The sequence below is a fragment of the Haliotis rufescens genome, unplaced genomic scaffold, assembly GCF_023055435.1.
Source record: "Haliotis rufescens isolate VD_foot unplaced genomic scaffold, xgHalRufe1.0.p SCAF_2, whole genome shotgun sequence".
Lineage (NCBI taxonomy): Eukaryota > Metazoa > Mollusca > Gastropoda > Lepetellida > Haliotidae > Haliotis > Haliotis rufescens.
This window is the reverse complement of record NW_025963890.1, coordinates 16647438-16662841: the sequence shown is the minus strand read 5'-3', so window position 1 is coordinate 16662841 and position 15404 is coordinate 16647438. Positions and strand designations below refer to the sequence as shown.

The following is a 15404-nucleotide window of genomic DNA, read 5'->3' as shown; positions in this document are numbered from 1 at the left end:
TTATTGAGGAGGTGGTGGCCTATCTTCGGGACCTGTGGATGCTTCACCCTTTTGTTCTCCGGTGCCTTCTTTTTCTTGACCTTCGGAACCTTCGGGACCTCTGGGACCTCTGGGACCACTGGGACCTCCGGGACCTCTGGGGCCTCTGGGGCCTCTGGGGCCGCTGGGACCTCTGGGGCCTCCCGGGCCTTCTCTTTCTCGTCCTCTGCTGCCTTCTTGACCTTCGGGACGTTCGGGACCTTCGGGACCTTCGGGACCTCCCGGGCCTTCTCTTCTTGGATTGTCTGGACCTCCGGGGCCTTCCTTTTCTTGACCTTCGGAACCTTTGGGACCCTCGGGACCCTCGAAACCTCCGAGACCTCCAGGGCCTTCCTTTTCTTGTCCTCCGGGGCCTTCCTTTTCTTGACCTCCGGGACCCCCGGGACCTCCGGGGCCTTCTGTTGATGGTGCTTGTCTGCGTGATCGTGACTGTTCTTGACCTTCTGGACCTCCGGGACCTCCAGGGCCTTCATTTTCTTGACCTCCGGGACCTCTGGGACCCTCGGGACCTCCAGGGCCTTCTGTTGGTGGTGTTTGTCTGCGAGGTGGTGATTGTTCTTGACCTCCGGGACCTCCGAGACCTTCTCTTTCTTGTCCTTCCGGGCCTTCTGTTTCTGGACCTTTGGGACCTCAGGGGCCTTTTCTTCCCAGACTTTCTCTGGGACCACTGGGACCTCCGGGGCCTTCTGTTGGTGGTGCTTGTCTGCGTGGTCGTGGCTGTTCTTGACCTTCTGGACCTCCGGGACCTCCAGGGCCTTCATTTTCTTGACCTCCGGGACCTCTGGGACCCTCGGGACCTCCAGGGCCTTCTGTTGGTGGTGTTTGTCTGCGTGGTGGTGATTGATCTTGACCTCCGGGACCTCCGAGACCTTCTCTTTCTTGTCCTTCTGGGCCTTCTGTTTCTGGACCTTTGGGACATCCGGGGCCTTTTCTTCCCTGACTTTCTCTGGGACCACTGGGACTTCCGGGACCTCTGGGGCCTCTGGGGCCTCTGGGGCCTCTGGGACCTACCGGGCCTTCTCTTTCTCGTCCTCTGCTGCCTTCTTGGCCTTCGCGACGTTCGGGACCTTCGGGACCTCCCGGGCCTTCTCATCCTGGATTTTCTGGACCTCCGGGACCCCCGGGACCTCAGGGACCTCCGGGGCCTTCTGTTGGTGGTGCTTGTCTGCGTGGTCGTGACTGTTCTTGACCTTCTGGACCTCCGGGACATCCAGGGCCTTCTGTTGGTGGTGCTTGTCTGCATGGTGGTAATTGTTCTTGACCTCCGGGACCTCCGGGACCTCCGGGACTTTCTCTTTCTTGTCCTCCCGGGCCTTCTGTTTCTGGACCTTTGGGACCTCCGGAGCCTTTTCAACCCTGACCTTCTCTGGGACCACTGGGACCTCCGGGACCTCTGGGGCCTCTGGGGCCTCTGGGGCCTACCGGGCCTTCTCTGTCTTGTCCTCTGCTGCCTTCTTGGCCTTCGCGACGTTCGGGACCTTCGGGACCTCCCGTGCCTTCTCTTCCTGGATTTTCTGGACCTCCGGGGCCTTCCTTTTCTTGACCTTCGGGACCTTCGGGACCTCCCAGGCCTTCTCTTCATGGATTTTCTGGACCTTCGGGACCTCCCGGGCCTTCTCTTCCTGGATTTTCTGGACCTCCGGGGCCTTCCTTTTCTTGACCTTCGGGACCTTTGGGACCCTCGGGACCCTGGGAACCTCCGGGACCCCCAGGGCCTTCATTTTCTTGTCCTCCGGGGCCTTCCTTTTCTTGACCTCCGGGACCCCCGGGACCTTCGGGACCCCCAGGACCTCCGAGGCCTTCTGTTGGTGGTGCTTGTCTGCGTGGTCGTGATTTGTTTTTGACCTTCTGGACCTCCGGAACCTCCAGGGCCTTCATTTTCTTCACCTCGAACTCGAACTCGAAGCAGTGAGAAACAAGCTAACCTTGTCAGTTCCTTTGTTGATGAGGTGGTGGCTTATCTTCGGGACCTCCGGGACCTTCTCTTTCTTGTCCTCCCGGGCCTTCTGTTTCTGGACCTTCGGGACCTCCGGGGCTTTTTCTTCTTTGACCTTTTGGACATCGGGGGCCTTCATTTTCTTGTCCTCTGGGGCCTTCCCTTTCTTGACCTCCGGGACCTCCGGGGCCTTCTGTTGGTGGTGCTTGTCTGCGTGGTGGTGATTGTTCTTGACCTCCAGGACCTCCGGGACCTTCTCTTTCTCGTCCTTTGCTGCATTCTTGGCCTTCGCGACGTTCGGGACCTTCGGGACCTTCGGGACCTCCCGGGCCTCCTCTTTCTGGATTTTCCGGACATCCGGGGCCTTCGTTTTCTTGACCTCCGGGACCCCCGGGACCTCCGGGACCTCCGGGGCCTTCTGTTGGTGGTGCTTGTCTGCGTGGTCGTGATTTGTTTTTGTCCTACTGGACCTCCGGGACCTTCAGGGCCTTCATTTTCTTGTTCTCCGGGGCCTTCCTTTTCTTGACCTCCGGGACCCCCGGGACCTCCGGGACCCCCGGGACCTCTGGGACCTCCGGGACCTCCGGGACCTCCGGGACCTCCGGGACCTCCGGGGCCTTCTGTTGGTTGTGCTTGTCTGCGTGGTCGTGATTGTTCTTGACCTTCTGGACTTCCAGGACCTCCAGGGCCTTCATTTTCTTGACCTCCGGGACATCCGAGAACTCCGGGACCTCCAGGATCTTCTGTTGGCGGTGCTTTTCTGCGTGGTCGTGCTTGTTTTTGACCTTCTGGACCTCCGTGACCTCCAGGGCCTTCATTTTCTTGACCTCCGGGACCTCCGGGAACTCCGGGACCTCCAAGGCCTTATGTTGGTGGTGCTTTGCTGCGTGGTGGTGATTGTTCTTGACCTCCGGGACCTTCGGGACCTCCGGGACCTTCTGTTGGTGGTGCTTGTCTGCGTGGTCGTGATTGTTCTTGACCTTCTGGACCTCCAGGACCTCCAGGACCTCCAGGGCCTTCATTTTCTTGACCTCCGGGACATCCGAGAACTCCGGGACCTCCGGGGCCTTCTGTTGGTAGTGCTTGTCTGCGTGGTCGTGATTGTTTTTGACCTTCTGGACCTCCGTGACCTCCAGGGCCTTCATTTTCTTGACCTCCGGGACCTCCGGGAACTTCGGGACCTCCAGGGCCTTATGTTGGTGGTGCTTTGTTGCGTGGTGGTGATTGTTCTTGACCTCCGGGACCTCCGGGACCTTCTCTTTCTTGAACTCCCGGGCCTTCTATTTCTGGACCTTCGGGACCTCCGGGACCTCCGGGACCTCCGGGACCTCTTCTCCCCTGACCTTCTGGACATCTTGGGCCTTCATTTTCTTGTCCTCCGGGGCCTTCCTTTTCTTGACCTTCGGGACCTCCGGGGCCTTCTGTTGGTGGTGCTTGTCTGCGTGGTTGTGATTGTTCTTGACCTCCGGGACCTCCGGGGCCTTCTCTTTCTTGTCCTACGGGGCCTTCTCTTTCTTGACCTTCGGGACCTCCGGGGCCTCCGGGGCCTTTTCTTCCCTGACTTTCTTGTCCTCCGAGGCTTTCATTTTCTTGACATTCGGAACGTTCGGGACCATCCCCAAGAGGATAGCACCAACATGTGGCAACACAGGAGAGCGCCACTAGTACCAGGAAAGTCTTCATGTTGAGAGTGATGCTCATGTTTCGACACAGCACAACTTATATACACTTCCAGTCCTACACCAGATGGCTCCTCATTACATCGCAGTAATTACTACTTGGAACTGTGTTATTCTTTGCATTGTCATCGAGATAAGTTTGCTAATTAAAACGTGACTTACCGGTTAAAGATATGTATTGCTCATTGTGTAGATAATTATCCTTAACTGGACAAAGACCGAACTGGACATATGCTATGATTAGCATGTTAGACTGCAGATAGGACTTCGGTGATTAAAGCGTCACGTTTCAATCGACGTGTAATTTTCTTATTACATAACCTAATGTGCACCTGTGAAATAAGAAATTAATAAAATAAAAACTTGTTGAAAATATTGTATACAAACGAGACATATTCTAAATTACATATCATGGATTTAAACAGATGGTGCTGTGAGTGAATGGAGCTTGTGGGTGGCTTTTTCTGCTTATGGTCATTTAAAAAGGCATATTTCATTACATACTCGAAAAAATTACTTCTAACATTTCAAATCTGTCCTATTCTTAAGGCAAATTCACAAAATACCATACAGGGGCGGTCGGGTAGCCTAGTGGTTAAAGCGTTCGCTCGTCACGCCGAAGACCCGGGTTCGATTCCCGACATGGGTACAATGTGTGAAGCCCATTTCTGGTGTCCCCCGCCGTGATATTGCTGGAATATTGCTAAAAGCGGCGTAAAACCATACTCACTCACTCACTCACTCACTCACTCACAAAATACCATACAGTGTACGACTGCCAATGCCCGAGTGCAAGTATGGCAGGGTAAGAAATTGGAAACTTGTGGTTTGTAAAGACTTACTGGAGAAGAAACAGGTTATTTTGAATTTTGTAGAGGCAACGTAGACAATTTCGGCGGTTACAGTTTGTACAAACCCCATCAGATGCAACATTGACCTCATTCTATGATCAACAGAGTCGATCAAGTATCATTAGTGGTCATTATAAAAAAAGTCGACAAAAGACGTTCCTTAAACATAAGAAATCTCTACTAAAAACTAAAAGCAGAGTCGATCCAGACCACATCATGAGCATGTGTTTATGAATCACTACAGTGATCACATCAGGTTTTCGAAAAGGTGTACGGGTCCGGCCACACCCACAAACACGTGCAAAGGCAAGTCAGATGTTCACTTGAATTGTATTGTGTAACTAATGCGTCACATTTGGAAATGTCCTGATGTCTACCATAAAATCATTTGAAAGCTTATCTGAGACCATGAATGTTGTAACCCTGATCAAAGAACTTTTAAGTCATATGACGGTCTTTGAAATCTTCATAAAAATAGCATGCTCGATTGTTCCTAAAAAATTGTGATACACAATTTTCGTAGATTTGTCATTGACTTTGATTCTGTTAGCAGAAATAAATTATGGTCATGTTTCAAAGCACATGTTCTTAGCAGATAAATTGGAATGTTAATGTGCTGTATGTATCAGAATGTAAAGGTGTGTGTACGAAGAAACGGTACTGTGTCTGACACATTTGAAAGCAAAATTGGCGTTAAGCAAGGTGCATTTTAAATCCGTTTTTGTTCTCCTTCTTTATCAATGAATTAGCTCAACAAATTCAGCAGAACTGTTCTGATGGCATCCAAGTTATTTCTTCTTTTGTTTGGCGATGATATAGTAATGTTTTCAAGCACAATACCTTGACTACAAAAGCAAATTAATCAGCTGGAATGTTTCACTAAACTACAAACAGGCCACACTAAGTTAAACTCCCACCTACACCAAATTAAAAAAACACCAAACCGGTAAATGCCCCCACTGCAACTTAAAAGAAACGTCTGAACACGTAATACTATACTTCACACATTACCAGCAACACAGAACAACGCTCTAATCCACAGTAAATTGCAACAATCAAATGACACTAGCAACGGTACTAAACCCCTAAATGACTTACAAACTTTTAAAGCACTAGGCATATATCTAATCAAAACAGGCCTACATGGTCGCATTTAAAAATAAAAGTTCAACATACAAGCTGCCGTCTAAACCTTTAAAAACACATAAACTCCTTTTAAACCCCCCCCCCCCCCCCCCCCCCCCCCCTCCAAACAGATTGTTATGGAAGATGCATGCAAACCAAGCTGCTGTACAAGCAAAGTAGATCGTAAATGGAGTTCTTCAGCATATGAAAGTTCTTGGAAATATATCCTATGATACATTCTTTAAAATTTTCGATACAAAAATATGCCTGTTTTTTCGAGCAGAGGTTTGGGGATTAGAAATGATTGAAGTTATAGAAAAACTATCTTTATATGCATGCAAAAGATTCCTTGGTGTGAAACCTAGTACGTCTAATCTAATGGAGAATGTGGACGATAAAATACTGGATTAAATTAGTTAAAATGCCTGTAACAAGATACTAGTATCCAAAGAAATGTTATAACTGTTATTAATCTATGATCAACAAGGACACACTAACTGGGCATCTTCCGTCAAGCATCAACTTTATTTATGTGGTTATGGTAATATATGGACAGAACAGGATAGGTATATGTCAGATCATTACATAGATGCTTTTACTCGAGCTCAGACCCTGAAACATACATGTATGTACATTCAAAATTGGCATTTTTCCTTATCAGTATCCAAAAAACTATCAAGTTATTCCCTCCTTAAAACAATTTCTTTGGAGAGCAATACTTATTAGATGTGACACTAAAAACATTTCGAATTGCACTTGCAAGATTCAGATGTGGTTCACACGAACTCTTTATCGAGACGGGAAGATATATGGGGATCGTGAGAGAACACAGAATTTGTCAGTTTTGTGATTTAAACAGTGTAGAAAGTGAATACCATATCTTACTTTTTTGTTCGTTGAATGCTGAACTCAGAAAATAGTTCATTGATAAATATTGTATCCGTTATCCAAGTTTACAGAAATTTGTTACATTAATGTCAAGTAAGAATTTAGTAATAACGAAAAAGCTGTCAATGTACATATTGCATGCCATGAAGTTAAGAAGCTCCAAATGCGTTACCTTATAAATGTAAATACACCCATTACTATATAACATGTACGGTTACTATAGACATATGGTCTCTCAGTATTATGAATAAACATATAAAGATTAACTATGATCGGGTAAACAAACGGGGATTCTAACACACAATCATAGGTTTCTGGCATGTCCAAGGGACAGAACTCTGCACAGCGATAAACTATGATCGGGTAAACGATGTTATATGGTTATTTTTAAACATTTCAGTTACTGGTTGGCCTGTTCCAGACTCAATTACAGTAAATTACGGTTATAACGAACTCAAAGGGACTACTAATTTAGTTCGTTATAACCGTAATTCGTTATAAGCATATATACAGAATAACTACAGCAACTACTAACTTAGTCGGGACTAAAAACATAGTTCGTTATATCCGTTAGTTCGTTATAAGCGTATTCGTTATAACCGTAGTTCACTGTAATTTCAGGCAGACTGATATTGTATAATGTTGAGCAATAGTTTCCCGTGAACGCTGGAAATCATCAGTAATTGAAATGTTGGTGGTTGGTGCATATATGGAGGCTGTATATACGTGTATAATGATGTGAAGCAACCACGTCAGCCATGTTCAAATATAATGAGGTGTTTTGAAACACCTAGCGAGGGGATCCACTTTGCTGTGTCCTGACCGTTTCTACAGACATTTGTGCACGCTGTTAATCCAGACTTTATCGACGCAGTGCATTAAACTGCTTCCAGTTATTAACTTAAGAGTCGCTTTAAAAGTTGTTTGATAACGGTTACAACATGCAAGGTCTATGTAAAGCTTTCAGTCGGTTTTATGGTACACATGTAGACATTTCTAAAATTGATGTCCGATGCAATTCTCTATTTTGACTTGTATCGTATGTTCCCGTGGTTTTTCAGGTGACCTGCCTTTGCATGTGTTTGTGACGGGTGCCACCAGTGGGGCAGGATATGCTCATCTTTTTGTGAACACCTGGTATCATCACTAATTGATAATGATTCTTAAACATATGCTCGAGATATGGTTGGAAACGGACAATCGACACTGCTTTTGGCAGATATTTCTGATGAATATAGAAAGGGTTTTGCCGCTTTTAATTAAATTTAGAATAACGTAAAGTAATTCAGGTCTTAGACGTCCATCACTTTGGTGAAACCCACGATCAGGGTATGGTGCTGTCAAACCAAGAAAAAAAATCGGGGTGAATCTGGATATGAACCCACAATCATAGGTTCCTGGCGTAGCTAAGGGTCGCTACTCTGAATAACAAATTTGCAGCGCCTTAGACAACTGGACCACCCGTGCCCCAAAACCTCGATCTGAAGAGACTACGTTGCCGTAGAAACATGAACAATCAAGAAAACTAAGACACTAATTATTTGTTATCATGTTTCACAACACGAACAATAACACATTAATCTACCATAACCCCTAAATTTGCAGTTCTTCGGGACAAATAAGAAGTAGATTAGCCTTGACAAAATTAACAGCCATCCCATAATGTTCCCCATCCAAACTCATCATGTCATCCTCCGGGTTCTGTTCTGAAACTGCGGACGTTCCATCTGCTTAGAGACACTTCCATCTCTGCATTGAAAGCTTCAACGCTTCCACAGACTTGGGCGAGCACTGTAGGTGACTTCCGAGTTCCGAGCATGACGTTCAGACTCAGGTAGCCAGTGTTGGTTTCTTCTCTCCATCGACGTCAGTAAAGGCTTCAGATACCTATCGCTGACGAAAGGTTTCGAGAAAAGTAATATCTCATGGAGGTCAATGTGGTCCCATTACAGCCTGTGTATTTCTATCTGAGATTAAGCCTTCAGAATGTCTCTGTTTATCATTATTATCATGTAGCGAAACACACGAGCACAGGTATGGTGTTGACAAACCTAGATATTTAATCAGGGTTTACCGGGATTCGGACCCAGAAAGAAAGGTTTTTGCCAATGGCCGTAACTCTGCACCGTGGTCTGTGGCGCCTCAGACGACAGGGCCACCCGCCATTGTTGTGAGTGAGTGAGTGAGTGATTGAGTGAGTGAGTTTACCGCCGCTTTCATCATTTCCCAGTTATATCACGGCGTGTCAGCTTAATGTTGGAGGAAAGCCCGAAGTGATGCAGGTCACAGACGTGTATCACTTGAAACACACGAACACTGGCATGGTGCTGACAAACCTAGAAACAAAATCGAGGCGCGCCGGGATTCGAAATCACAACCTCAGATAACCATTCGGGAACAAGGGAACCTGTCCTAACGAGGAAAGCCAACACGGGTAGATCTGAACGTTTTTATCTCATTTTGTTTTGTGTAAATAAGTTTTCATTATATAAGTAATGTCAACAAACGTTATGTTGGTGGTTTGTTATCAGGTACTTGGTTAGTTATTGTAATTGTATCTGTGTTTTTTTTAACATAGGTAACCTTACAAACACAAAGACACTCTGATGGCATCTATAACGAATAAGACACGAAAGTGTACCTCTTGAAATGAGATAAATCATATTTGTGATACAAGTTGTGTTGTTCTAACGACTTGAAAGGCATTTTCGAAATGATTTTACCTCAGAACTGATTTGCACAGATACAAAATAATGCCACTTAACCATATCGGGAAACTTAAATGTAAGTGACAACCAAAGGCACACAATAATACAAGTTCACAATAGTTTACTTTTAATAAATATGAACAAGTTTTATTCATTTTTCACTCTCTTTCATTGATCCTGTGATAAGTTTGTTCTTACATGAAACTCGTGTCTATGCAATAATGACTTGGTTCTCTGGATCCATGATATATGTCCGATTCTTTACCGATGACTTTGTCATTATCCGAAACAAGACCAAGTGGTCTAGGTGTTCCAGGAGAACTACCTTGCAAGCCTATGCATGACTGTTGTCAAAACCTTGATGCCCTACCAACTTCATCAGTCCTAGGCACAACATTGAGACAGGTACTGGCATCATCCGAGGTCTCGTGATTATCTTGACCAGGTGTACCAAGTATTCTAGTTAAGCGATCTTAAAAGCCCAGCTCATTCCATCCATGGTTTCTTTCAAGATTGATACTCTGGGATTCCCGACCAACTGTCGGCCAAGGCACAAAGTCTAGATAGTCACTAACTATACCAGGTGAACAAGGTATTTCAGGAGAGCCATCATGCCGGGCAGGAACATTCTCTTATAAACCTATAACGTCACCCTGTTATAAACATAGGTTCGACTTTTCTCGGGTAAACCCGTAAAGGAGGTATTCCCTAAGAATGCCCGGGTAAGAGGACATTCCAGCTTAAGTATGCCCGTGTAAATTTAAAGTTTAACACACTTGCCTCTGGATGTGAACACAATTGTGTTTGACGATTGTAACCGAGTTAATGGTCCGGTGACAACAGTTACCAAACATATCAATGTTGCTACACTCTGTAACCGAGTGAATGATCCAGTGACCACAGTGACCAAACATATCAATGTCGCTACACTCTGAAGCCGAGTAAATGATCCAGTGACCACTGTGACCAAACATATCAGTGTCGCTACACTCTGAAGCCGAGTAAATGATCCAATGACAACAGTGACCAAACATATCAATGTCGCTACACTCTGAAGCCGAGTAAATGATCCAGTGACCACAGTGACCAAACATATCAGTGTCATCACACTCTGAAGCCGAGTTAATGGTCCAATGACAACAGTGACCAAACATATCAATGTCGCTACACTCTGAAGCCGAGTTAATGGTCTCTCGTGACCACAGTGACCAAACATATCAATGTCGCTACACTCTGAAGCCGAGTTAATGGTCCAATGACCACAGTGACCAAACATATCAATGTCGCTACACTCTGTAGCCGAGTTAATGATCCAGTGACCAAAGTGACCAAACATATCAATGTCGCTACACTCTGAAGCCGGGTTAATGGTCCAATGACCACAGTGACCAAACATATCAATGTCGCTACACTCTGAAGCCGAGTTAATGGTCCAATGACCACAGTGACCAAACATATCAATGTCGCTACACTCTGAAGCCGAGTTAATGATCCAGTGACCACAGTGACCAAACATATCAATGTCGCTACACTCTGAAGCCGAGTAAATGATCCAGTGACCACTGTGACCAAACATATCAGTGTCGCTACACTCTGAAGCCGAGTTAATGATCCAATGACAACAGTGACCAAACATATCAATGTCGCTACACTCTGTAGCCGAGTTAATGATCCAGTGACCACAATGACCAAACATATCAGTGTCGCTACACTCTGAAGCCGAGTTAATGGTCCAATGACCACAGTGACCAAACATATCAATGTCGCTACACTCTGAAGCCGAGTTAATGATCCAATGACCACAGTGACCAAACATATCAATGTCGCTACACTCTGAAGCCAAGTTAATGGTCCAATGACCACAGTGACCAAACATATCAATGTCGCTACACTCTGAAGCCGAGTTAATGGTCCAATGACCACAGTGACCAAACATATCAATGTCGCTACACTCTGAAGCCGAGTTAATGGTCCAATGACAACAGTGACCAAACATATCAATGTCGCTACACTCTGAAGCCGAGTTAATGATCCAGTGACCACAATGACCAAACATATCAATGTCGCTACACTCTGAAGCCGAGTTAATGGTCTCTCGTGACCACAGTGACCAAACATATCAATGTCGCTACTCTCTGTAGCCGAGTCAATGGTCTCGTGACCACATTGTCTCAAACACATTAATATCGCTACACTCTGTGACAAAAGACTTTCACTTATTCCAAACAGATATTCACTAAAAAGCTTATTTTTAACAAATAACCTAAACGAGCTCAAACGTCTATCAATTGTTTTGGTATTTACCACACTGAATGCTTAATCTAAATGCACACAGCCTTCTTGATGCACATATTATAATTTATCTCTGTACTGTATGTATGCTCTTGTACCACCGTGGGTGAGAAATAAAGAATCTGAATCTGAATCTGTAACCGAGTGAATGGTCCAGTGACCGCAGTGTCCAGTGTCCAAACATATCAATGTCGCTACACTCTGTAACGGAGTTAGTGGTCCAGTGACCGCAGTGTCCAGTGTTCAAACATATCAATGTCGCTACACTCTGTAACGGAGTTAGTTGTCCAGTGACCGCAGTGTCCAGTGTTCAAACATATCAATGTCGCTACACTCTGTAACTGAGTTAGTGGTCCAGTGACCGCAGTGACCAGTGTCCAAACATATCAATGTCGCTACACTCTGTAACTGAGTTAGTTGTCCAGTGACCGCAGTGTCCAGTGTCCAAACATATCAATGTCGCTACACTCTGTAACGGAGTTAGTGGTCCAGTGACCGCAGTGTCCAGTGTCCAAACATATCAATGTCGCTACACTCTGTAACGGAGTTAGTGGTCCAGTGACCGCAGTGTCCAGTGTTCAAACATATCAATGTCGCTACACTCTGTAACGGAGTTAGTGGTCCAGTGACCGCAGTGTCCAGTGTCCAAACATATCAATGTCGCTACACTCTGTAACGGAGTTAGTGGTCCAGTGACCGCAGTGTCCAGTGTTCAAACATATCAATGTCGCTACACACTGTAACTGAGTTAGTTGTCCAGTGACCGCAGTGTCCAGTGTTCAAACATATCAATGTCGCTACACTCTGTAACTGAGTTAGTTGTCCAGTGACCGCAGTGTCCAGTGTCCAAACATATCAATGTCGCTACACTCTGTAACGGAGTTAGTGGTCCAGTGACCGCAGTGTCCAGTGTCCAAACATATCAATGTCCCTGTACACTGTAACGGAGTTAGTTGTCCAGTGACCGCAGTGTCCAGTGTTCAAACATATCAATGTCGCTACACACTGTAACGGAGTTAGTGGTCCGGTGACCGCAGTGTCCAGTGTCCAAACATATCAATGTCGCTACACTCTGTAACGGAGTTAGTTGTCCAGTGACCGCAGTGCCCAAAGATATCAATGTCGTAACGCTCTGTCACCGAGAGCATGCGACTGTCCTTTTTTATGTGGTACACCAATATCCGGTAATATTTCAAGTTCTTATCGCCACTATACATTACCTGGATACAGTAGAACATAGTCATGCAGTGTGGAGATGGAAGTGTGTATACGGGAGTTTCATGTGGAGATGGGAATGTGTGTATATGGCAGCCCAAAGGAGGAGATGGAAGTGTGTATACAGGAGCTACATGTGGAGATGAGAATGTGTGTATACGGGAGATACATGTGTAGAAGGGAATGTGTGTATACGGGAGATACATGTGTAGAAGGGAATGTGTGTATACGGGAGATACATGTGTAGAAGGGAATGTGTGTATACGGGAGATACATGTGTAGAAGGGAATGTGTGTATACGGGAGATACATGTGTAGAAGGGAATGTGTGTATACGGGAGATATATGTGGAGAAGGGAATGTGTGTATACGGGAGATACATGTGGAGAAGGGAATGTGTGTATACGGGAGATACATGTGGAGAAGGGAATGTGTGTATACGGGAGATACATGTGGAGAAGGAAGTGTGTATTAGGGAGCTACATTTGTAGAAGGGAATGTGTGTATACGGGAGATACATGTGGAGAAGGGAATGTGTGTATACGGGAGATACATGTGTAGAAGGGAATGTGTGTATACGGGAGATACATGTGGAGATAGAAGTGTGTATACGGGAGATACATGTGGAGAAGGAAGTGTGTATTAGGGAGCTACATTTGTAGAAGGGAATGTGTGTATACGGGAGATACATGTGGAGAAGGAAGTGTGTATTAGGGAGCTACATGTGGAGAAGGGAATGTGTGTACGGGAGCCTAATGGAGGAGATGGGAGTGTGTTAACCGGAGCCCAAAGGAGGAGATGGAAGTGTGTATACGGGAGCTACATGTGGAGATGGGAATGTGTATACAGGAGATACATGTGGAGATGGGAATATGTGTATACGGGAGATACACGTGGAGATAGAAGTGTGTATACGGGAGATACATGTGTAGATGGAATTGTGTATACGGGAGATACACGTGGAGATAGAAGTGTGTATACGGGAGATACATGTGTAGATGGAATGTGTGTATACGGGGGCTACATGTGGAGAAGGAAGTATGTATATAGGAGCCTAAAGGAGGAGATGGAAGTGTGTATACGGGAGCTATATGTGGAGATGGAATTGTGTATACGGGAGCTACATGTGTATATGGAATTGTGTATACGGGAGCTACATGTGGAGAAGGAAGTGTGTATACGGGAGCTTAAACGAGGAGATGGAAGTGTGTATACGGGAGCCTAATGGAGGACTAGAAGTGTGTGTACGGGAGCCTAATGGAGGACATTGAAGTGTGTATACGGGAGCCTAATGGACAACATCGTATTTTCTTTACGGGAGCCTTATGGAGGAGATGGAAGTGTGTATAGGGGAGCCTAAAGGAGGAGATGGTAATGTGTATACGGGAGCCTAATGGAAGAGATGGAAGTGTGTATACGGGGGCCTAATGGAGGACATGGAAGTGTGTATACGGGAGCCTAATGGAGGACATGGAAGTGTGTATACGGGAGCCTAATGGAGGACATGGAAGTGTGTATACGGGAGCCTAATGGAGGAAATGGAAGTGTGTATACGGGAGCCTAATGGAGGAAATGGAAGTGTGTGTACGGGAGCTACGTGTGGAGATGGGAGTATGTCCTCCTAATCTAATTTTCAATTGACACAATTCCCCACATCTTCACCTGACACTATCCTCCACATGTTCACCTGACACTATCCCAAAAATCTTCACCTGACACTATCCTCCACATGTTCACCTCACACTATCCCCCACATCTTCACCTCACACTATCCTCCACATCTTCACCTGATACTATCCCCAAAATTTTCACCTGACACTATCCTCCACATGTTCACCTGACACTATCCCCCACTTCTTCACCTGACACTATCCTCCACATATTCACCTGACACTATCCTCCACATGTTCACCTGACACTATCCTCCACATCTTCACCTCACACTATCCCCCACATGTTCACCTGACACTATCCTCCACATCTTCACCTGACACTATCCTCCACATGTTCACCTGACACTATCCTCCACATATTCCCCTGACACTATCCCCCACATCTTCACCTGATACTATCCTCCACATATTCACCTGACACTATCCCCCACATCTTCACCTGATACTACCCCCCACATCTTCACCTCACTCTATCCCCCACATATTCACCTGATACTATCCCCCACATATTCACCTGACACTATCCCCCACATCTTCACCTGATACTATCCCCCACATCTTCACCTCACACTATCCTCCACATCTTCACCTGATACTATCCTCCACATCTTCACCTCACACTATCCTCCACATCTTCACCTGATACTATCCTCCACATCTTCACCTCACTCTATCCCCCACATATTCACCTGATACTATCCCCCACATATTCACCTGACACTATCCCCCACATCTTCACCTGATACTATCCTCCACAGCTTCACTTTACTCTATCCTCTACATCTTCACCTGATACTATCCCCCACATCTTCACCTGACACTATCCTTCTCAACTTCACCTGACACTGTCCCACACATCGACCGTACCCACTGCTTCGTAACCAACATGTATGACCTAACGTCACTCAAACAGCAACCACCGTGTCAGGTAGATAACATATATACCCTTTGAACAAAAGGAACAAACTACACCTCCATTCTATTTTTACACTCGATATG

General features: G+C 45.9%; 3 protein-coding genes across 3 annotated transcripts; all 3 read right to left on the bottom strand.

Annotated features, from left to right (window-relative positions):
• LOC125381878 (collagen alpha-1(I) chain-like) lies at positions 1-1917 on the bottom strand. The gene is made up of 4 exons (XM_048399213.1): positions 1635-1917; positions 1401-1592; positions 693-1124; positions 1-659 (listed from the first exon to the last, which is right to left on the bottom strand). The coding sequence occupies exons 1-4, from the start codon at positions 1915-1917 to the stop codon at positions 1-3; spliced, it is 1566 nt and encodes a 521-aa protein (XP_048255170.1).
• Positions 1918-2024: 107 nt separating this feature from the next.
• Positions 2025-3120, bottom strand: LOC125381877 (circumsporozoite protein-like). Its single transcript, XM_048399212.1, has 2 exons — positions 2727-3120; positions 2025-2679 (listed from the first exon to the last, which is right to left on the bottom strand). The coding sequence occupies exons 1-2, from the start codon at positions 3118-3120 to the stop codon at positions 2111-2113; spliced, it is 963 nt and encodes a 320-aa protein (XP_048255169.1). The 3' UTR covers positions 2025-2110.
• A 46-nt stretch (positions 3121-3166) lies between these two features.
• LOC125381876 (proline-rich protein 2-like) lies at positions 3167-3676 on the bottom strand. The gene has a single exon (XM_048399211.1). The coding sequence runs from the start codon at positions 3674-3676 to the stop codon at positions 3167-3169; it is 510 nt and encodes a 169-aa protein (XP_048255168.1).
• Positions 3677-15404: the final 11728 nt, after the last annotated feature.